General features: G+C 36.8%; 1 protein-coding gene across 6 annotated transcripts in view; it reads left to right on the top strand.

Annotated features, from left to right (window-relative positions):
* The window catches only part of PPHLN1 (periphilin 1), a 160,860-nt gene that overhangs the window by 100,357 nt on the left and 36,825 nt on the right, over positions 1-23,678 (top strand). For all 6 annotated transcript variants that reach the window (XM_044228674.1, XM_044228671.1, XM_044228673.1 and 3 more), the window contains one exon: positions 8,670-8,810. In XM_044228674.1, the coding sequence (XP_044084609.1) occupies positions 8,670-8,810 (141 nt within the window). The remainder of the gene's footprint in view (positions 1-8,669; positions 8,811-23,678) is intronic.

Here is a 23,678-nt window from a genome sequence, read left to right on the forward strand (position 1 = left end):
GCTTGAACTTCATGACTCTGAGATCAAGACCTTAGCTGAGATCAAGAGTTGGAAGCTTAATGAGTGAGCCACCCAGGCTGCTGCAGTACTGTTAGCCTTTACACTAATAGTGTTCTTTAAATTTATTAGTCTCTTAAATCCAGTGTAGAAAACAAAAGAAAAAAAAAGTGCAGTTGCAGAGCATTGGTACAATAATACTAGTTTTATTATTGCCTATGTAATTATTTTTATAGAGGTCTTTATTTCTCCAGAAGTCTTTGAATTACTGTGTAGTATCCTTGTAGGATCCCCTTGAGCATTTATTGCAGGGCAGATTTAGTAGCCATAACTTCCCTCAGGTTTTGTTAATCTGAGAATGTCTTAATTTTTCCCTCATTTCTGAAGGACAATTTTCCTGGATATAGGATTCTTGGTTGATAGTTTTTCTTTTATTACGGTTGACGTTTGAACTGTATAGGTCCACTTATATGTCGATATTTTTCAGTAAATGTGTTGGAAAATTTTTTGGAGATTTGCAACAATTTAAAAAGACTCACAAACTGTGTAGCATATAAATACCCCCCAAATTATGAAAAGGTTAGATATTTTAAGAATGCAATATATAATATATATAGCATACAAAATATATAGTGATTGTGTTATCATTAAGGCATCTGATTAATATTAGGCTATTAAGATTTTGGAGAGTCAAAAATTATACAGGGACTTGATTGTGTGGGTGGTTGCCCCCGCCCTTTACCGTGTTGTTCAGAGTCAACCATACTTTGATTATGGGTCTACTGTAATCTTGCCTCCAGAGTTTCTGATGAGAAATCTGCTAATCTTCATGAATTTCCCTTGCATATGATGTTTGCTTTTCACTGCTTTCAGTATTCTCTTTTACTTTGTCTTTTGAAAATTTGATTGTAATGTATTTTCGTGTGAGCCTCTCGGAGTTCATCTTACTTAGGTGTTTTGTTTTGTTTTTTTTTTTTAAGATTTTATTTATTTATCAGAGAGAGAAGGGGGGAGAGAGCGAGCACAGGCAGATAGAATGGCAGGCAGAGGGAGAAGCAGGCTCCCTGCCGAGCAAGGAGCCTGATGTGGGACTTGATCCCAGGACGCTGGGATAATGACCTGAGCCGAAGGCAGCTGCTTAACCAACTGAGCCACCCAGGCGTCCCTTACTTAGGTTTTGTTGAGCTTCTTAGATGTTGATATTCAAGTCTTCATCAAATTTGGAAAGTTTAAAACTATTATTTATTCAAATATTTTTTGCTGCTTTCTCTCTTCTAGATCTCCCACAATGCGTATGTTGACCCACTTGCTGGTGTCCCAACAGATTCTTTAGGCTGTTCACTTTTCTTCAATCTTTTTTTTTCTCAGACTCTATAATTTTTGTGTTTCTGTCTTCAAATTCACTGATTCTTTCTTTTGTCTACTCAATTCTGCCTTTGGATCCCTTTAGCAAAATTTTCATTTCAGTTATTACACTTTTCAGCTTTGTAATTTATTTTATTTATTTTTAAAGATTTTATTTATTTATTTATTCGACAGAGAGACACAGTGAGAGAGGGAACACAAGCAGAGGGAGTGGGAGAGGGAGAAACAGACTTCCTGCAGGGCAGGGAGCCCGATGTGGGGCTGGATCCCAGGAGCCTGGGATCATGACCTGAGCTGAAGGCAGATGCTTAACGACTGAGCCACCCAGGTTCCCCGGCTTTGTAATTTATTTGTGGTTTCTTTTTAGGTTTTCTGTCTCTTCATTTGTATTTTATTTTGTTCACATATCATTTTCTTGGCTTTTTTTCACATCATTCTTTAATTCTTTGGGCAATTTGAGACAGTAATTTTAAATTAAAGTTTTTTCTGACAGACCTACCATTAGGTATTTTTCAGAGACAGTTTATATTGGTTTATTTTTTTTCCTTCAAGGGGTCTTACTTTCCTGTTTCTTTTATGCCTTGTGATTTTTTTGTTGAACACTGTGCATTTGAACTTAATAACTGGTAATTCTGGAAACGAGATTTCTCCCTGCCCCCGCCCCCAGCTTTTATATTATTGTATGGTGTCTGTGTGCTGGCGTAAATTGGGTGTAAATTGAAGGTCTTCTCAGGACTTTTTTGAGTCTTGGAATGCATAGTCACTTTTTAACTTTACCCATATAAGCAGGTTTTTTGTTTTGTTTTGTTTTTGTTTTTTTTAATGTTCTAATATTAACATCTAGCTTTCAAAAAGGGAAAGAAGTGAAAAATAAAGGAAAAACGGTACCAGTCCCTTAATTCCCAGGAGTCACTTTGGCTATAATGAGAGGGGTTTGCAATAATAGTAAGAGATATAACAACAATGGCTATCCACCCTTTTCTGATCACAAGCAACAGTCAGTGATCAGAGCACAGACTCTGGATATTTTAAATGGGCTCCTTTTTGCCTAGCCTGGCTCCTGTAAGCTATGTGCAAGCTGCTTCAAGGAACATAGGTACCTTCCTACCAAGTGGCTGAGAATGGGGATGGGTAGTTGTATTGTGCTGAGAGCTGAAGTAAACCTCAGTTTACCATCTATGTTGTCTGCTGGAAGTTACAAGCCTTCAGGAAAAGTCCAGAGTTCCAAAATAGTTACATCAGTTCAAGTTTGCCAGTGCAGTTGTTATTTACACTGGGAGACAGATTTCTGATGCTTCCTATGGTGACATCTTCCCTGATTTCTAACCCCTTCTTTCTTAAGTGAGTCAGGTTTTCAGTTTAATTAGATCCCTTAAAACTTATAATTCAGATTTGTGAAAAACTCTCTCTCTCTCTGTTTGCCTCTCTGCCTGCTTGTGATCTCTCTCAAATAAATAAATAAAATTTTAAAACCATATTGTTGGATTTGGTGTGCTAGTATTTTGCTGAGGATTTTTTGCATCTATGTTCATGAGAGATACTGGCCTGTATTTCTCTCTCTCTCTCTTTTTTTTTTTGGTGTCTTTATCTGGTTTTGATATCAGGGTAATGCTGGCCTCCTAGAAATGAATTTGGAAATTTTTTTTTCTCTTGTGTGTTTTTGGAATAGTTTGAGAAGAGTGGGTATTAACTCTTCTTTTAAATGTTCAGTAGAATTCACCTGTGAAGTCATCCAGTCCCAGACTTCTGTTTTTTGGGAGTTTTTTGTTTATGGAGTCCATTTCTTTGCTGGTAAGCGGTCTGTTCAAATTTTTTCTTTTCCTGCTTTTTCAGTTTTGGTAGGTTCTATGATTCTAGGAATTTATCCATTTCTTCTAGGTTGTCTTAATTTGTTGGCATACACTTTTTTACAATAATCTCTTGTAATTGTTTGTGTTTCTGTGTTGTTTGTTATTTCTCTTCTCTCATTTGTGACTTTTATGTATTTGAGCCCTTTTCTTGATAAGTCTGGCAAGAGGTTTATCAATTTCAGTGATTTTTTTGTTTTCAGAAAAATAGCTGGTTTCATTGTTCTATTGCTTCTTTAGTTTCTGTATCATTTTTTTCTGCTAGAATATTACTTCTTTCTTTCTGCTGATTTTAGGTTTTGTTTGTTTTTCTTTTTCTAGCTTCTTTAGATGTAAAGTTAAGTTGTTTATTTGAGATCTTTCTTGATTCGTGAGGTAGGCCTGTATTGTTATATACTTCCCTCTTCGAACCCCTTTTGCTGCATCCGGAAGCTTTTGAACCATTGTGTTTTCATTTTCATTTGTTTCTGTGTACTTTTTAATTTATTTCTGGCTTGACCCAGTCATTGTTTAGTAGCATATTATTTAACCTCCATGTATTTTTGTTCTTTCCAGATTTTTTTCTTGTGGTTGACTTCTAGTTTTGTAACATTATAGTCCAAATAGATGCATGGTATGACTTTATTCTTTTGAGTTTGTTGAGGCTTCTTTTGTGACCTTCTTTTGTATGTTCTCTGTTCTGGAGAATGTTCCAAGTGCACGTGAAAAGAATATGTATTCTGCTCTTTTAGGTTGGAATGTTCTAAATATATCTATTAAATCCATGTCGTCCAGTGTGTCATTCAAAGCCATTGTTTCCTTGTTGATTTTCTCTGTCTACTGATGTGGGTAGGGTATTAAAATAATCTGTCTACTGATGTGGGTAGGGTATTAAAATCTTTTACTGTTATGGTATTATTATTGATTAGTTCCTTTATGTTCATTATTAACTATTTTATGTATTTGGGTGCTCCCATGTTGGGTGCATAAATATTTAGAAGTGTTATATCTTCTTGTTGGATTGTCTCCTTTATAATTGTGTAGTATCATCATATCATCTTTAGTCTTTTGTTACAGTCTTTGTTTTAAAGTCTATCTGGGCTGATATAAATACTCTTTTGACATCCATTTGCCTGATAAATGTTTCTCCATTCCTTTACTTTCCATCTATGAGTGTATTTAGGTCTAAAGTGAGTCTCTTGTAAGCATCATATAAATGAGTCATATAAATGAGTCTTCTTATCCATTCTGTCACCCTGTGTCTGTTGATTTACATTCCATTTACACTCAAAGTAATCACTGATAGATATGTATTTATTGCCATTTTATTACCTGTTTTGTGGTTGTTTCTGAAGATTTTCTCTGAGCCTTTTCTTTCTCTCTCATAGTTTTGATGGTTTTCTTTAATGATATATGTGAATTTTTTCTCTTTATACTTTGCATATTTATTAGTGCTTTTTGTTGGAATCATTAGGTTTGAATATAACATCTTCTTCATATAGCAGTCTGTATTAAGCCAATGGTTGTTTAAGTTTGAACCCATTCTTTACTCCTCCTCATGTGTTGTCATATTTTACATTCTTTTACTTTGTGTTTCTTGATTGATATTTTAACAAAAATACTCATTTTTAGTGCTTTTCTGTTTCCTTCCTTCATACTTTCACTTTTGGTCTTCCTTTCCACTTAAAGAGTTCCCTTTAAAATTTCATTCAGGGCTGGTTTAGTAGTCATGAACTCCTTTAGTTTTCGTTTGTCTGGGAAATTCTTTATCTCTCCCTCTTTTCTGAATGATAGTCTTGCTGGATAGAGTATTCTTGGCTCTGGATTTGTCTTGTTCAGCACTTTGTGTATAGCATGCCACTTTTTTCTAGCTTGGAAAGTTTCTGCTGAAAAATCCCCTGGTAGCCTTATGGGGTTTCCCTTGTATGTAACTGTCTTGTGTTGTCTTGCTGCTTTTAAAAATTTTTTCTTCATTGGTACATTTTGCCACTTTTGTTATAACATATCTTGGTGTGGATCTGCTTTTGCTGATTTTGTTGGGCTTTGTCTGTGCCTCTTGGATCTAAATATCTGTTTCCTTCTACACATTAGGGGAAGTTTCCAGCTATTAGCTTTCAAATAAATTTTCTGCCCCCTTTTCTCTCTTTCTCTCTCTCCTTTTTCTGGGACTCCTATATTGTGAATGTTTTTATGTTTGGTGGAGTCACTGAGTTCCCTAAGTCTCTTTTTTGCATAATTCTTCTTTCCCTCTTTTGTTCATCTGCTTACTTTCCATTATTCTATCTTCTACCTCATTAATTCATTCCTCTGCCTCTTCCAGCCTGCTATCATTTTATCGATCATATCTTGCTTATTGCACTCTTCATCTCTGATTTTTTCTTTTTTCATCTCTATGTTAAGGGTCTTACTGGTGTCTTCCACTCTTTTCTCAAGACCAGTGAGTATCCTTATGATCATTGCTTTAAATAGTCCATCAGGCATGTTACTTCTACCTGTTTTGCTTAGATCTCTGGCTGTGACCTTGTCCTGTTCTTTTATTTGGGACAGATTTCTCTGTCTTCTCATTTTGTCTGAGTCTCTGTGTCTCTTGCTGTGTTTTAGGAAAGTCACCTGTGTATTCTGTTCTTGAGGGTAATGGCCTTATGAAGAAGAGGTCTTGTAGTGACCTGCTGTGTCATGTCCCCTGTTCCCTAGGGCCTGGCACTTCCATGAGTCTCTCCAGTGTGTGCTGTGTGTGCTCCATTGTTTTTTCTTGGCCTCTTATCCTTCAAGCCAGTCCTCTGGAGAGACTGTCTTTGTCTGTTGGGCGGTGTTTTGCTCCTGGCCTGAACGTGGTGTGTTTTAACCTGATGTGTTCTGGTGTGCTTGTGAAATGAGACCTGTCACCACTGTAGCCAGAGATGAGGCTGTGCAAAACTCCTGGGTCTGGAGACAGGATGTAGGCAAGGGTTTGGGCCAGTCTAATGGCAAGGGTGCCTACCATGCTGGAACTGAGGCCAGGGTGACTAGGAAGGGCAGTTCTACCAGAGTGTGTGTCTGTTGGAGGAAGGGGGGTTGGGCCTTGGTGTAAACAAGTTAAATAGGGAGTAGTTGGCACTGCACTGGTTCCCACAGGTGGCTCTGTGCTTATGCTGAGGGGCTGGAGAAGGAAATGGTGACTACATGTTCCTTTGTTCCAGGAGGGTTCTCTCCATGAACACTGCCTCTCTGGGACACACTCCCAAGATGAAGGAATAACCTCCTCACTCTGTGCCCCAGGCACTCTTCAGATCACTGTTTTTTGTATGTATGAGGGCAGTTTGTCCCACCTTCTCTCCAAGACCAGCCCCAGTGCCTGGGGGCTTTCCCTTAGCCAAGCCCACTGACCTTTAGAATTCCAGGTTTTAGGGGCCACTGGTTGCAAGAACTCAGTGGAATTCATCCCCTCTTGCTTCCAAGCCAGTTGCTATGCGGGATTCGTTTTCTCCAGCCACACCCTTGTGTGTTAGTCTGTCTCTCACCCTTCTCCACTATTGCAGTAGTCATCATCCGTTTTTTTCTCTCTCAAGCCATGTCTCTGCACTTCCTACTTTCTTCAGGATGGCCTCTTTTCTACCTTTAGTTGTAAAATTCTGCCAGTCTTCATGTTGATTTCTGGAGTATTTAGGAAGATAGTTACTTAGTTGAATTTGTGGGTTGAGACAAGCCTAGGGTCCTCCTACTATGCCGTCACCTTCCTATCTCTATCACACAATAAATTTTTTAAAATTTTTATTCAAATTCCAGTTAGTTAACGTACAGTGTAATATTAGCTTCAGGTGTACAAAATAGTTATTCAGTACTTCCATGCATCAGCCGGTCCTCACCACAACAAATGTCCTCTTTAATCTCCATCATCTGTTTAACACATCCCTCCACTTACCTCCCCTCTGGTAACCACCAATTCTCTATAGTTAAGAATCTTTTTCTTATTTTTTCTTTTTTTTTGTTTTTCCTTTGCTCGTTTGTTTTGTTTTTTAAGTTCCATATATGAATGAAATCATATGGCATTTGTCTTTTTTCTGACTTACATCACTTAGAATAATATACTCCAGCTCCATTCACGTCACTGTGTGTGGCAATACTTCATTTTTTTTGATGGCTGAGTAATTTTCCTGTGTGTGTGTGTGTGTGTGTGTACACACCACATCTTCCTTATCCCTTAGTTGATGTGCACTTGGGCTGTTTCCATAATTTGGCTATCATAGATAATGCTGCTGTAAATGTCACACAGTAAATTTTTTTAAATGATTTTATTTATTTGAGAGAGAGAGACAGCACGAGTTGGGGGAGTGGCAGGGGTGGAGGGAGAAGTGGACGCCCTATCCCAGGATCCTTTTTTTTTTAAGATTTTTCTTTCTTTATTTGACGGAAATCACAAGTAGTCAGAGAAGCAGGCAGAGAGAGAGGAGGAAGCAGGCTCCCTGCTGAGCAGCGAGCCCGTTGTGGGGCTCAATCCCAGGACCCTGGGATCATGACCTGAGCCAAAGGCAGAGGCTTTAAACCCACTGAGCCACCCAGGCGCCCCCCCATCCCAGGATCCTGAAGTCAGATGCATAACCAACTGAGCCACCCAGGAACCCCCACAGTAAATTTTTGAATAAACAAATGAGTATAGTTAAATAATTGTTTTCCCTCACTTTTTTAAAGTTTTTATCTTTTCTACAAAAGTGTTATTGGAAAGTATAGTAGTCAGCTGTGAGCTTTTTTGTGGGATTATGTATTTAATGAATTATTGCTATGAAATAGAAGTGATTATTATTGCTTTGGGGATTTTTCTTTTCAGTGATTTCAATAAATTTTTATGCTGTAGGAGCAAGGTATTTTGAACTTCCTAAAGTAGAGTCCTTTTCCATGTCCTTTTTAATATGCTTATGGGTGCCGATCTCTTCCAATTAGGCTTTTTCTCTTGAGTGTTTCTGAAATAGATTGCTTAAGGAATAGTTATAGAACAGAACCTTCTAGCTGTATCTTAATATAGTGTGAAATATAATTTTTGGAATGAAGTAAGCTTAGATGCTTTGTCTTACCTAAAATTTTAAAAGTAGCTGTCATTTCCTCTTTGGCCCTCCTCACATATGCTCATTATGCATGGCGAAGTTGAAAGTGTTTTCTTTTCTTTTTTTTTTTTAAAGATTTTTTTTTTTTTTTATTTATTTGTCAGAGAGAGAGAGAGGGAGCGAGAGCGAGGCAGGCAGATAGAATGGCAGGCAGAGACAGAGGGAGAAGCAGGTTCCCCGCCGAGCAAGGAGCCCGATGTGGGACTCGATCCCAGGACGCTGGGATCATGACCTGAGCCGAAGGCAGCTGCTTAACCAACTGAGCCACCCAGGCGTCCCTGAAAGTGTTTTCTTAAAGCCAGTTGAATTTAGCACTTTCTCTTGATATGTTGTACCAATTAGTGCCTCTACGCATTCATCTTCAGTGCTATATGTAATTAAAGATTTCTAATTTTTTTTGAAGGCAGGATCCACAGCACCATTGTTTATTGACCAGCCAGAGGAGCCTGAGTCAAATGCAACAGATGGCATAGAATTATTTGAAGACAGTCAGCTAACCAGTCGCTCTAAAGCAATAGCATCAAAAACCAAAGAGATTGAACAGGTGAGAATTTAATCTTCTTTAAGTACATAATCTTTTGTTCCTATCACTTTGCACATGGTAGTTAGAGTATTTATTGAATACGTGTATTTCATTTTGTTTTTCATGCATGATTCTGAAATTAGAATGTAAGAAACTAAAAATTGTTTGATTCAGTTTCACAGTAATATTGATCAGTTTGGTCTCCTATTCCTGTTTACTTTTTTATTTTTTCAATAAAAAACAAACTCTATTTAGAGAATATCAATATGCTTGCTAGTATGAAGCAATTTTAAACTATTAAAATCAATAAGAATGGGCTGAAAGAAATTTTAAATATACCAAAATATTAGCAGATGTTATTTTAGAATATTGGGATTACAGATATTTATATTTTTCATTTTACTTTTATGCATTTTTCAAATATTGAAGAAAAAGTGAAGGATAAGTACATAGATTTAATGGTGTCATTCTGTAAAGTTAGAATCTTGTTTTTAATTAAATGGGTTGCTTAAAGAATATTTATAGGTCAGAACTATCTAGCTGTATTTTACTGTAGTGTGAAATATATTTTTTCAATGAAATAAGCTTAGAGACTTTGTCTTACCTATTGAGATTTAAAACCATTTTCTTTTAAATTGTTACATGGACTCATTATGCTTAGCAAAATTTAAAAATGTTTTAATGTGTAAATATTATCTGCCTCATAGTGTATTATCACTTTAGAGGATTAAATGAAGTCAATAAAATTTGACAAGGTTTTATAACATGTAACATGCAGTACAAGTGTGTTTTTCCCCCAGTATAGTTAACATACAGTGTAATATTAGTTTCAGATATACAGTATAGTGATTCAGCAATTCTGTACGTTACTCATTGTGTACAGATGTTTTTGATGGTTACTCTCCAGTGCTTTGAGTAGATGTCCTATTGTTATATAGTCTTCTAAAACCTATTGGAAATTAAGAATAAAGTTAAGTCTTTTCTCAGGGTGCTTTCCAATTTCACATCAGCTAAAACCTATTTTCTGTAGTTGGATAGGAGATCATCTTAATTAAATCCTTATTGTGATTGTACAATTCATATTGATGCCACCCCAGTGGCAAAGGATAAGAATCTGGATAGGAGATTTGTTATGTAAGCCAGTAGAATTTCAGACTGGTGGTGGTGAGCAGTGTCAGATGCCTGGAAGAACAGAAGGAAAATGAAGAGTGAGAAAATCCTGTTTAATTTGTGATATGAAGGTGATTGGTGCCTTACAAATTACCAGTTAATTGACAGCATAAATAAAAGGTTTGCTCCTTCAGTGTATCTTCAACATCCATATGAATATCATTATCCTATGTAGAAATACTGCCCTTTTGTCCTTTTACTCTGACTTACTTTTCTTGGTGGTGCTTTTTTTTTTTTTAACCACTTGACATATGTTTTTATTTGCTTGTTTGTCCCCCCTCATCATAATGGAAGCTTCATGAGAGCAGTGACTATGCTTTATTACTTTATCTCCATTAGCTTATATAGTGATTGGCATGTAGTAGACTCAAAGGAAGTATTTTCTATAGCTGTTGAGTGGAGTCATAAACTTGTAAGTGACCTCTGAATAGCCTCTGAGTCACTCTCAGTTAGAGACTGCATCTTAACCTAACCACCTAACATGGTGCCTAAGCCCAGCACTTTGTAGTAAGTGTTAGGGAAGTGTTTATTGAATGAATGATTTAATATTTGCTTTTCTACCTAAACAGCAGTTCTTTAAAGGAGAGGCTCTTTTAAGAATATAACTGGTATTGCCTCTTGGCCTTTTGGCTAAGACCATGTGAAGAATATAACCGGTAGAAAATTTGAAATAGCAATGTATGGTAATTTTGTTCTCATTTATTAATAATTCTATCTCTTCTTGTTATTATTCATAGTTGATTTCTTTGATCTTAAAAAGATCTGCCAGTCAGATGTGTACAGCCTAGCAGGATACATATAAAATTATTTAGTATGGAATTAATTTTTTGTAGTACTCTATAGACATCCATACATGTTTGACCTATAAGTATGCCTAGATTTCTGTTTTCATTTTTCCATTGTTCAAAAACACGTGAAAAATCTGATACTAAAGAATATTGAGATTATTATAGCAAAGACAAATGACCTAAAGAAGGAAAAATAAATCTAAAAGGAAATTTCTGTATTCTGATATGACTAAAGAAGTAAAGACAGTTCTTAGAAGTGTTATAAAATAGATAAGTTAATAATGTTAATCTTAAGTGTTAAAAATAAATTATCGTACTAAATAATGTTACCATATTCTCTTTTTAAAAGAGCACTTTAGGGGTGCCTGGGTGGCTTAGTGAGTTAAGCTCAGGTCATGATCCCTGGGTCCTGAGATCAAGCCTTGCATTGGGCTCTCTGCTCAGTAGGGAGTCTGCTTCCCTTCCTCTCTATCTGCCTCTCGGCCTACTTGTGATCTCTCTCTCTGTCAAATAAATAAATAAAATCTTGAAAAACAAAATTTAAAAAAAAGGAGCACTTTGGTTTTCATATATTGACAAGAAAATCAAATTGAAAATCCCGAAGATGTTAGAAAGCTAGTAAATAATCACATATAATTATTATATAAATTTGTGTCTAAAAGTTACAGTGACTTTTGAAAATGAAAAGTTATTAAGGAGATTTTCTCTGTTTTTAACTTTTGCACATTTTATTTTTAGAAATTAAATGCCAAATGGATAGGAATAATGTAAAGGCTTGAGAAAGCCAGATGGTAGTTACACAGCTGTCCAGTAATTATTCTTTATATTTTTCCACATGCTTGAAATACTCCATGATTTAAAAAAAAAAAAAAAAGAAGAAGAAGAACCTAAAAAAGCCCATGTAGATGAGGACAACAATCAACAATTCAAGCTTAGAATAATATAGAAATGTAAATATTGGTGTAATGCCCAAGCTGCTTTTTCTATCAACTGCAGTATGTTCAGATATCTTAAAATATAACATATAATTTTTTTAGGGTTTCTATATTCTTAAGCCCTTGAATCATGAGGAAATCATTAACTTGTAGCAGTATTGCAATGTAAAATAAATTTAATCTCTCTAGGCCAAAATTTGGTTTAATTCATTAAAATTAACCCACAAAGTGGCTATTTGATGTTTAAGGGCATACATATGGAGGTAGTTTGTATCTGAATCACTTCAGTGAGAGGGCAAATTCATGTTTTTTGCCACATTATTACCATCTCATCCCTGTGCATATAAGAATTTTGATAGGGTTGGAAATGTAGATGCTTTTTTGAAAAAGCTCCCCATGTTATAGTCAAATATGGCAGAGAACCACAGTCTACATTCCTTGAGCCAGAAGACATCAGGTTGAGTCTCTTTGTGTTGCTAGAGATCATTTGAATCATCCTGCTCACTTGTACATAAATATCCTTTAGTGGAGATGATCTATTCTATTGCCACAGCACATTTAGCCTCCTTATATTTTTTTTTTTTAAAGATTTTATTTATTTATTTGAGAGAGAGAGAGTGTGAGAGAGAGCATGAGCGAGGAGAAGGTCAGAGAGCGAAGCAGACTCCCCATGGAGCTGGGAGCCTGATGTGGGACTCGATCCCAGGACTCCAGGATCACGCCCTGAGCCGAAGGCAGTCGTCCAACCAACTGCGCCACCCAGGCGTCCCTAGCCTCCTTATATTTTAGATCCTATGGTATATCTTCTTTTACCTTCATTTCCCCGGAGTTACCCAGTTTGGGCCACTTTTACTTTCACTTACCAGAATATTTTTCAAGGTTCTTAGCTTAGAGAGGGAGATTTCAGAATTTCTCCTGTCATTATAAGTAATACCTACCTAGCCAGCCTGTAAAAGTATAGGTGATTCATAATCTGTCTCAGGTGTTCAGCATTAACCCCTTGATTGTAATATCTCAAAAGTCCTCACATACCTCTATTACTAAATTATCTGACTGAAAGCAAATCTCACTACTTGCTATTTTGTCAGTGTGGAATCTTTTAATAAACTGTCACTTTGAACAAACCACACAAATTGACATCTGTATTACTACATAACCCTTCTTCGCTTTATTGCACCTCTGGGGATAAGATAATATTTACTTTGACCATTTGGAACCCTTTTCATATTTAACCTCATGCTTTGTTAAAATTGTGCTTAAACGTAGCCTTTCACTGAGAACTTCTTTTTTTTGGACATCTGGCATCTAATGATATTTTAAAATCTCTTGTAATTCCCCAAGGGCAAGATCTAGATTAGAGTTTTCTATCCATCTGCTTTCTTCAGATGGCATTAAATAATCTGAGTAGATCTGGGATGGAGTAGATGTATATAATATGCATGTTTAGGCTCTGCCTAGTACATTGTACACTGTGAACGTCAAGGTGGCTAAAATGCCCCCACAGACATAAGTAGAAGAGAAGCAGTTACCTAATGAAACAGACTGAAGAAGGTAAGTAACTGCTGTTTGTTAGGATCTCTTGCTATGCAAACTAATAGTCTTGAAAAAAGAAATTTCCATCTCTTCCCCCTCAAAGCACAGTAGTTACATTGTGTTCTCTCTCTACCTTCGTTATACACCTGTGGGGTTTTTTAAACGTAGAGCTTCTTGGATTTCTACCATGACTTCTCTGGTAAATAGGTTATCAGAGCTTCTCAAGTTTTAATATGCACAGAAATCATTTGTGGATCTTGTTAAAGTACATTTTCTGACTCTGTAGATCTGGGATGGGGCTTGAGATGAGAATTTCTAACATGCTCCTTGGTGATAGTGATTGTCCTAGTCTGTGGACCATAATTGAAGTAAGGAGTTAGAAGGAGGTAGTTGTTTTTTCGTAGTTCTTCTGCAGTTTTTTAATACGCTGAAAGCTTGAGAACTATTACCACCTTAGCTTTATGTAAACTGAAGAAATTTTATCTTACATATTTTTAATTGATGTATAATTAAAATGCAATAAAATGCATAATAATAATCAGTTGGATGAGTTTTGACAGTTCTAACACTGTAAATATCACCGATAACAAATATTTATGAAAGTCTTTTTCAGAACAGTTGATTGTACTGACAATAATAATGATTTAGTTAGGAATTAAAGTTATGATCATGTCTCAAAACATGTGATTTGATTTGGTTTATGTTGAATACTCTCCAGCCAATTCATTAAGGCTGTTAGTAGTAACATATATAAACATGAATTTCAAAGGACACAAGAGATTATGCAGTGAAAAACAAGTTTCCTTCATAATTCTTAGCTGCTCAGTTTCTTTCTCCAGCATATAGGTAATGAAACCACATATGTATGTATATATGCAGTTTATATGTAGTATTTATGTGTATCTACTACATACTTTGTATGTATATACATACATATATTGGGATCATGATTGATCCTGATGAATAGAGATAAGAGTTGGTATGTGTGTTTCCATATTTTTTCTTTAAATACAAATAGTGGCCTACCGTGTACCCTGTTCAATATATCCATTTTCCATCAGTGTATATAATTAGTGCCCTACTAGTGGATATTTATAGTCACTTATGAAACCATGTTTTAAAATACAGTTTCTCTCATTTCTCCACCTTTATAAAAATGGTGTGTATGTAGTTTTAAAATATACAAGTATTACATTTAAAATGAGCAGTTTGGGAGGGGAGTTGGTTTAGTTGTGGTTATCAAATGCCTCTGTTTATGTCTCCTGAAGTGCTGTGTCGGTTGTAATGACTGCCGTAAGAGATCATCAGAATGCCTGGTGATCAGATTCTTGAGTCCATGTATATTCTGAAATCTGTATGTTTTAAAACATCTCATAAAGTTGACAGGCAAGATTAAGAATAACTGGAATATATGAGATTATAGAGAGAATCTTCATTTCTTGCTTATACCAATCATTGTCAACCTTTCTCAAAATTTTTATTAGTAGATAGAAATTATGGAATCTCAACCAATATAGTTGAGGAGATGTACCTGAAAGTATTCTTTTTTTTCCTTTTTTAAAAATTTAATTTCTTATTTTTTAATTTTTTATAAACATATAATGTATTATTAGCCCCAGGGGTACAGGTCTGTGAATTGCCAGGTTTACACACTCACCATAGCACATACCTTCCCCAATATCAATAACCCCACCACCCTCTCTCTACTCCCCTCCCCCTCGGCAATCCTTGTTTCTTTTGTGAGATTAAGAGTCTTTTATGGTTTGTCTTCCTCCCGATCCCATATTGTTTCATTTATTCTTTTCCTACCTCCAAACCTCCCACGTTGCATCTCCACTTCCTCATATCAGGGAGATCATATGATAGTTGTCTTTCTCTGATTGACTTATTTCGCTAAGCGTAATATCCTCTAGTTCCATCCACATCGTCGCAAATGGCAAGATTGCATTTCTTTTGATGGCTGCATAGTATTCCATTGTATATATATACTACCTCTTTTTTATCCATTCATCTGTTCATGGACATCTAGGTTCTTTCCATAGTTTGGCTATTGTGGACATTGCTGCTAAACATTTGGGTGCATGTACCTCTTTGGATCACCATGTTTGTGTCTTTGGGGTAAATACCCAGTAGTGCAATTGTTGGGTCATAGGGTAGCTCTATTTTCAACTTTTTGAGGAACCTCCATGCTATTTTCCAGAGTGGTTGCACCAGCTTGCATTCCCACCAAAAGTGTAGGAGGGTTCCCCTTTCTCCGCATCCTTGCCAGCACCTGTTATTTCCTGACTTGTAAATTATAGCCATTCTGACTGGTGTGAGGTGGTATGCCATTGTGGTATGCCAATGCTGAGTGATGTGGAGCACTTTTTCATGTGTCTGTTGGCCATCTGGATGTCTTCTTTGCAGAAATATCTGCCCATTTCTTGATTGGATTCTTTGTTCTTTGGGCGTTGAGTTTGCTAAGCTCTTCATAGATTTTGGATACTAGCCCTTTATCTGATATGTCTTTTGCAATTATCTTCTCACATTCTATCAGTTGTCTTTTGGCTTTGTTAATGTTTCCTTTGCTGTGCAAAAGCTTTTGATCTTGATGAAATCCCAATAGTTCATTTTTGTCCTTGCTTCCCTTGCCTTTGGCGATGTTCCTAGGAAGAAGTTGCTGTGGCTGAGGTCAAAGAGGTTGCTGCCTGTATTTTCCTCAAGGATTTTGATGGTTCATTCTCACATTGAGGTTCTTTATCCATTTTGAGTCTATTTTCATGTGTGGTGTAAGGAAATGGTCCAATTTCATTTTTCAACATGTGTAAGGAAATGGTCCAATTTCATTTTTCTACATGTGGCTGTCCAATTTTCCCAACACCATTTGTTGAAGAGGCTGTCTTTTTTCCATTGGACATTCTTTCCTGCTTTGTCGAAGATTAGTTGACCATAGAGTTGATGGTCTGTTTCTAGGCTCTCTATTCTGTTCCATTGATCTATGTGTCTGTTTTTGTGCCAGTACCATAATGTCTTGATGATGACAGCTTTGTAATAGAGCTTGAAATCTGGAATTGTGATGCCACCAACTCTGGCTTTCTTTTTCAATATTCTTTTGGCTATTTGAGGTCTTTTCTGGTTCCATATAAATTTTAGGATTATTTGTTCCATTTCTTTGAAAAAAATGGATGGGATTTTGATAGGGATTGCATTAAATATGTAGATTGCTTTAGGTAGCATAGAAATTTTCACAATATTTGTTCTTCCAATCCAGGAGCATGGAACATTTTTCCATTTCTTTGTGTCTTCCTCCATTTCTTTCATGAGTACTTTATCGTTTTCTGAGTCTAGATTCTTTGCCTCTTTGGTTAGGTTTATTCCTAGGTATCTTGTGGTTTTGGGTGCAATTGTAAATGGGATTGACTTTTTAATTTCTCCTTCTTCTGTCTTGTTGTTGGTGTAAAGAAATGCAACCGATTTCTGTGCAATTGATTTTATATCTTGACACTTTAGTGAATTCCTGTACAAGTTCTAGCAGTTTTGGAGTGGAGCCTTTTGGGTTTTCCACATATAGTATCATATATCATCTGCAAAGAGTGATAGTTTGACTTCTACTTTACCGATTTGGAGGCCTTTAATTTCTTTTTGTTGTCTGATTGCTGAGGCTAGGACTTCTAGGATCATGTTGAATAGCAGTGGTGATAATGGACATCCCTGCCGTGTTTCTGACCGTAGCGGAAAAGCTTTCAGTTTTTCTCCATTGAGAATGATATTTGCGGTGGGTTTTTCATAGATGGCTTTGATAATATTGAGGTATGTGCCCTCTATCCCTACACTTTGAAGAGTTTTAATCAGGAAGGGATGCTGTACTTTGTCAAATGCTTTTTCAGCATCTATTGAGAGTATCATATGGTTCTTGTTCTTTCTTTTATTAATGTATTGCATCACATTGATTGATTTGCGGAGGCTGAACCAACCTTGCAGCCCTGGAATAAATCCCAGAATAAATCCTACTTGGTCATGGTGAAACATCCTTTTAATGTACTGTTGGACCCTATTGGCTAGTATTTTGGGGAGAATTTTCGCATCTGTGTTCATCGAGGATATTGGTCTGTAATTCTTTTTTCTGGTGGGATCCTTGTCTGGTTTGGGGATCAAGGTGATGCTGGCCTCATAAAGTTAGTTTGGAAGTTTTTCTTCCATTTCAATTTTTTGGAACAGTTGCAGAATAGGAAATAATTCTTCTTTAAATGTTTGGTAGAATTCCCTTGGGAAGCCATCTGGCCCTGGGCTCTTGTTTGTTGGGAGATTTTTGATGACTGTTTCAATCTCCTTACTGGTTATGGATCTGTTCAGGTTTTTATTTCTTCCTGGTTCAGTTGTGGTAGTACATATGTCTCTAGGAATGCATCCGTTTCTTCCTGATTGTCAAATTTGCTGGAGTAGAGTTGCTTATAATATGTTCTTATAATTGTTTGTATTTCTTTGATGTTGGTTGTGATATCTCCTCTTTCATTCATGATTTTATTTATTTGGGTCCTTTCTCTTTTCTTTTTGGTAACTCCGGCCAGGGGTTTATCAATCTTACTAATTCTTTTAAAGAACCAGTTCCTAATTTCGTTGATTTGTTCTAATGGGTTTTTTTTGTTTCAATTTCATTCATTTCTGCTCTGCTCTTTGTGATTTCTCTTCTCCTGCTGGGTTTAGGCTTTCTTTGTTGTTCTTTCTCCAGCTCCTTTAGGTGTAGGGTTAGGTTGTGTATTTGAGACTTTCTTGTTTCTTGAGAAAGACTTGTATCGCTCTATATATTGCTGTGTCCCACAGATTTGAACCATTGTGTTTTCATTATCATTTGTTTCCACGAATTTTTTCAGTTCTTTAATTTCTTTGTTGACCCATTCATTCTTTAGAAGGATGCTTTTTAGTCTCCATGTATTTGGGTTCTTTCCAAATTTCCTCTTGTGATTGGGTTCTAGCTTCAGAGCATTGTGGTCTGAAAATATGCAGGGAATGATCCCAATCTTTTGATACCCATTGAGACCTGATTTATGGCCCAGGATATGATCTATTCTGGAGAATGTTCCATGTGCACTAGAGAAGAATGTGTATTCTGTTGCTTTGGGATGGAATGTTCTGAATATATCTGCGATGTCCATCTGGTCCAGTGTGTCATTTAAGGCCTTTATTTCCTTGTTGATCTTTTTCTTGGATGATCTGTCCATTTTAGTGAGGGGAGTGTTGAAGTCCCCCACTGTTATTGTGTTGTTGTCGATGTGTTTCTTTGATTCTGTTATTAATTGGTTTATATAGTTGGCTGCTCCGATGTTAGGGGCATAGATATTTAAAATTGTTAGATCTTCTTGTTGGACAGACCCTTTGAGTATGATATAGTGCCCTTCCTCAACTCTTATTATAGTCATTGGCTTAAAATCTAATTGATCTGATATAAGGATTGCCACCCCAGCTTTCTTTCAATGTCTTTTATCATGGTCAGTTGTTTTCTACCCCCTCACTTTAAATCTGGAGGTGTCTTTGGGTCTAAAATGAGTTTCTTATAGGCAGCACATTGATGGGTTTTGTTTTTTTATCCATTCTGATACCCTGTGCCTTTTGATTGGGGCATTTAGCCTATTTACTTTCAGGGTAGCTCTTGAGAGATATGAATTTAGTGCCATTGTATTGCCTGTAAGGTGACTGTCACTGTATATTGTCTCTGTTCCTTTCTGATCTACTACTTTTAGGCTCTCTCTTTGCTTGGAGGACCCCTTTCAAGAAAGAGCTGGTTTGGTGTTTACAAACTCTTCTAGTTTTTGCTTGTCCTGGAAGCTTTTTATCTCTCCTTCTATTTTCAATGATAACCTAGCTGGATATAGTATTCTTGGCTGCATGTTTTTCTCATTTAGTGCTCTGAATATATTGTGCCAGTTCTTTCTGGTCTGCCAGGTCTCTGTGGATAAGTCCGCTGCCAATCTAATATATTTACCATTGTATGTTACAGTTTTCTTTTCCCGGGCTGCTTTCAGGATTTGTCCCTAAGACTTGTAAGTTTTACTATTAGTTGATGGGGTGTGGACCTATTCTTATTGATTTTGAGGGGGAGTCTCTGCACCTCCTGTTTTTTGAGGCTTGTTCCCTTTGCCATGTTAGGGAAATTCTCTACAATAATTCTCTCCAATATACCTTCTGTTCCCCTCTCTCTTTCTTCTTCTTCTGGAATCCCAATTATTCTAATGTTGTTTCGTCTTATGGTGTCACTTATCTCTCAAATTCTCCCCTCGTGGTTCAGTATTTGTTTGTCTCTCTCTTGCTCAGCTTCTTTATTCTCTGTCATTTGGTCTTCTCTGTCACTAATTCTTTCTTCTGCCTCATTTATCCTAGCAGTGAGAGCCTCCATTTTTTATTGCACCTCATTAATAGCTTTTTTAATTTCAACTTGGTTAGATTTTAGTTCTTTTATTTCTCCAGAAAGGGCTTTTATCTCTCCAGAGAGGGTTTCTTTAATGCCTTTTTTGAGCCTGGATAGAACCTTGAGAATCGTCATTCTGAACTCTAGATCTGACATATTACCAATGTCCATATTGATTAGGTCCCGACATGTTGAGTTTTTCTGCCATGTCATTTTTGTCCAGATAAGAGTATATGAAGGAGTGAGTAAAATACTAAAAGGGTGTCAAAGACCCCAGGAAAATGTGCTTTAACCATATCAGAAGAGACCTCAAGTCGTTGGGGGAAGAAAGGAGGTAAAAAGAAGTTCAGAAAAAAAATTTTAAAAAGAAAACAAATAATGAAAAAATATAAAAAAGAAATATATATATATATTAGACTGGGGATTAGAACAGGGTCGCCCACTTAATTTGGGGAGTATTTTGGTCTCTTAGAAGAAACTACCTCCCAAAATTTTAATGAATGAAAGACATATATAAGGGAAAACACAATGAAGGGATGGAATATGACTATAAAGATGAAAAAAAGTTGATAAGGTAAGTTGGTTGAGAGAATAAAGAAAAAGAAAATTGAGAGAATTTGCTTAGGCTGGAGACTAGAACAAAGTCCTGTGCTAGATTTAAGGTGTATTTTGATTTATTAGAAGTTGTACCCCAAATTTTTTTAGAAGAAAAACCCTATGTGTATACAAAAAATAAAGTTAGATACAATGAAGGATAAAATATGAGTATAAGAAGGAAGGTTCAAAAAAGATTTTTTTTAAAAGATTTTATTTATTTATTTGATAGGCAGAGATCTCAAGTAGAGAGAGAGAGAGAGGAGGAAGCAGGCTCCCCGCTGAGCAGAGACCCCCGATGCGGGGCTCGATCCCAGGTCCCTGAGATCATGACATGAGCCGAAGGCAGAGGCCCTAACCCACTGAGCCACCCAGGTGCCCCAAAAAAAGATTTTTTTTTAAATGAAAGATATTGTTAAGATAAACTAGTTAAAAAACATTAAAAGAGGAAAGTGTAAAAGTTAAAAAAAAAATTTTAGCTGAAGAGAAAAAATTTTTTAAAAATGAACTTTGCAAGACTAAAGAATCATGGGGAGAAAGCCTTGAATTCCATGCTTTATTTTCTCCTCTGGAATTCCGCTGTTCTCCTTGGTACGTGAACTTCGTGTTGGCTGGATTTCTTGTTGATCTTCTGGGGGAGGGGCCTGTTGTAGTAACTCTCAAGTGTCTTTGCCTAAGGGGGAGTTGCACCACCCTTACCAAGGGCCAGGCTAAGTAATCCACTTGGGTTCGTTTTCAGGACTTTTTGTTCCCTGAATGCTTTCCATAGAGTTCCGGAGGACGGTAATGAAGATGGTGGCCTCCCAGTCTACGGCCTGGAGGAGCCAAGAGCTTGGGGCCCCCTCCTCAGTGCAGCCTCGGAGAAATGCGCTCAATCACTCCTGTCTCCCTGGCCTCTGGCAGCGCTCTGAGCTCACCCAGCCGGTGACTAAGCTTCTCTGTCTCTGGCACACAGCTCCGCCTGCAGTCTCTGAATCCCACAGATCCCTGAGCTCTTCTGGTGGGGGTCTCCCCCGATCTTGTGGGTTCCCTGCTCACAGAGCAGGCGGATCACGATATGCCAACCCCGAGCTGAGAGCTCACTCCTCTGCTCCGTCTCTGTAGCCGGCTTCCCCGTTCTAATACCTGTAACTTCTGCGGTGACTAAGCTTCTCTGTCTCTGGCACACAGCTCCGCCTGCAGTCTCCGAATCCCACAGATCCCTGAGCTCTTCTGGTGGGGGTCTCCCCCGATCTTGTGGGTTCCCTGCTCACAGAGCAGGCGGATCACGATATGCTAACCCCGAGCTGAGAGCTCACTCCTCTGCTCCGTCTCTGTAGCCGGCTTCCCCGTTCTAATACCTGTAACTTCTGCGACACTCAGACACCCCCTATCCTTCTGTGACCCCACAGGACCTGAGGCCACGCTGTCTCCGCGTGGGCTTCATCCTGGCTTAGCCTCTGGAGCAATGTCCCTCAGTGGAGCCGACTTTTAAAAGTTCTGATTTTGTGCTCCGTTGCTCCACCACTTGCTGGGAGCTGGCCTCTCCCCTGCAGTCTATCTTCCCGTCGCTTTGGAGTCACTTCTCCACAGGTCCTGCCTTTCAGAACGTGGTCGATTTTCTGTTTCTAGAATTGCTGCTCTTCTTCTCCTCGATCTTCTGTTGGATTTGTAGGTGTTCGGACTGGTTTGATAAGCTATCTAGCTGATCCCCTGCTACCTAATGTCATCTCAGCCTGCCACTTCTCTGCCATCTTGACGACTCCTATGAAAGTATTCTTTAAATGCATTTTTCATGGTATTTCATTAATTATAGAAAATTACAATTTGTAATGGGGAGAAGTACATTTCTTCTTTTTCTTATTTGGTGGATAATAACTAGGAAAAATACTTAAAAGTACCATGAAGTCAAATTTATTTTTTAAAACCTGTTATACTGTTTCAGAATAATATCTATCCTACCACTGTCATAACGTTTTATGAAAATGCTGATATTTCTACGTTGAAGTAAGTCTCCCTGATGAAAGAAGGATAGATTATATATTTATTCGATAATTTATAGATAAATTATAGATGGGAATCCTCTCCTTTCCTTATTCCAGTTTAAAAAAAAAAAATCAGAAATCATTTAGTTTCCTGTCTAGGTTGCTAGACTTAGAGGTTAATAAGGTTTTACAGTAAATCTAGATCAATCTACTTAATATGTAATTTTTATTTTAATTTGAATTCTACATGTTAACCATTATCTGGTGACCGTTTGGATTGCTCACTAGCTTTTCTAAACTTTTTCCTCAAAATGAAGAAGTTAGACTAAATAATCTTAGATCTCTTCTTAATCTAAATCATTTAAAATTAAAAGCTAAATATTATTGCTTCACACACTGTTGTGTGTAGCTAATTTCAGATTAGGGTATACAATTTTTAGGTGTTTTAATTTTTTTTAACCTCTTAATAAGGATACAGGTTCTTATATTAAAATAATTTTTAAACTCTATGTACTGTTGCTATGCATCAGTCAGTAATTAGTGTTTGTTGAGCTAATGAATTATGGAGAAAGTATTTTCTTGCATAAATAAAATGTCACATTTAATCAGTGCTAAGTCTGTGGCTCTTTTTACAGTGTCTAATTTCAGTCCTTGTTGATACAGCCCGATGGTTCCCAGCACTCTTAAGTAGTTCTTACTCCTTCTATCTCAATATATAAGAGGATATTTTTGTTTTACTTTTAAAGTAAAATGGATAAGAAGATTAATCAAATGTACCATCTTCGTGAAATGTTAACTACAGTTAGGGACATGGAAAAAAATCAGCTTTTAACACATGATGGATTAAAATGAAATTGTTTTCAAAGCAGTGGCAGCTCTATTGTATATGCATGATCTAAGCATTTCACACTAACCTTACATAATAGAAACATTCTTTGTTTTCCCTTTTTATCAGAGCAAGTAACAAATTTCTTAAAAGGTAACTCTCACCACTATCTTGTCTAGACATCAAGTCTACCCTACTGTATCTAACAATCCATTATTACCAACCACTTGTTTAGACTTTACATATATAGATTTAGTAAAATATACTTCCATAAGATTTACCCCTGAAAAATTTCTTATTCTCAAAACACATTAAAGATAAATCCTTTATTTTGGCCATATTTCAAGATTTTTGAAAGTTATAGTTTGTCAAAATTTGGTCTTATTCCAGAAACTTGTTGCTGAAGAACAAATGTAAAGTTTTCGTTTTAAGGGAGTTTTCCCGAAAGTTATCTCATAAGGTAATTTGTATCATGCTTGAAATGTTAAAACCAAGCATCTCAGTCTTTACGTTGAAAAGTAAGTTGGTTATTTTATACCTGCTATAAACCTGTAAATACGAAGATTACTAACTCCATTATGATAATTATTTTTACATAAAATATAAAATTTGGACAATACAGATTTGAAACCGGGTATGAACCATATTTAATATGTTACAAGTCCCAAAAGAGATTAGGCCATCTTGGACCTCATTC

This window comes from Neovison vison, chromosome 12 (genome assembly GCF_020171115.1).
Source record: "Neovison vison isolate M4711 chromosome 12, ASM_NN_V1, whole genome shotgun sequence".
NCBI lineage: Eukaryota > Metazoa > Chordata > Mammalia > Carnivora > Mustelidae > Neogale > Neogale vison.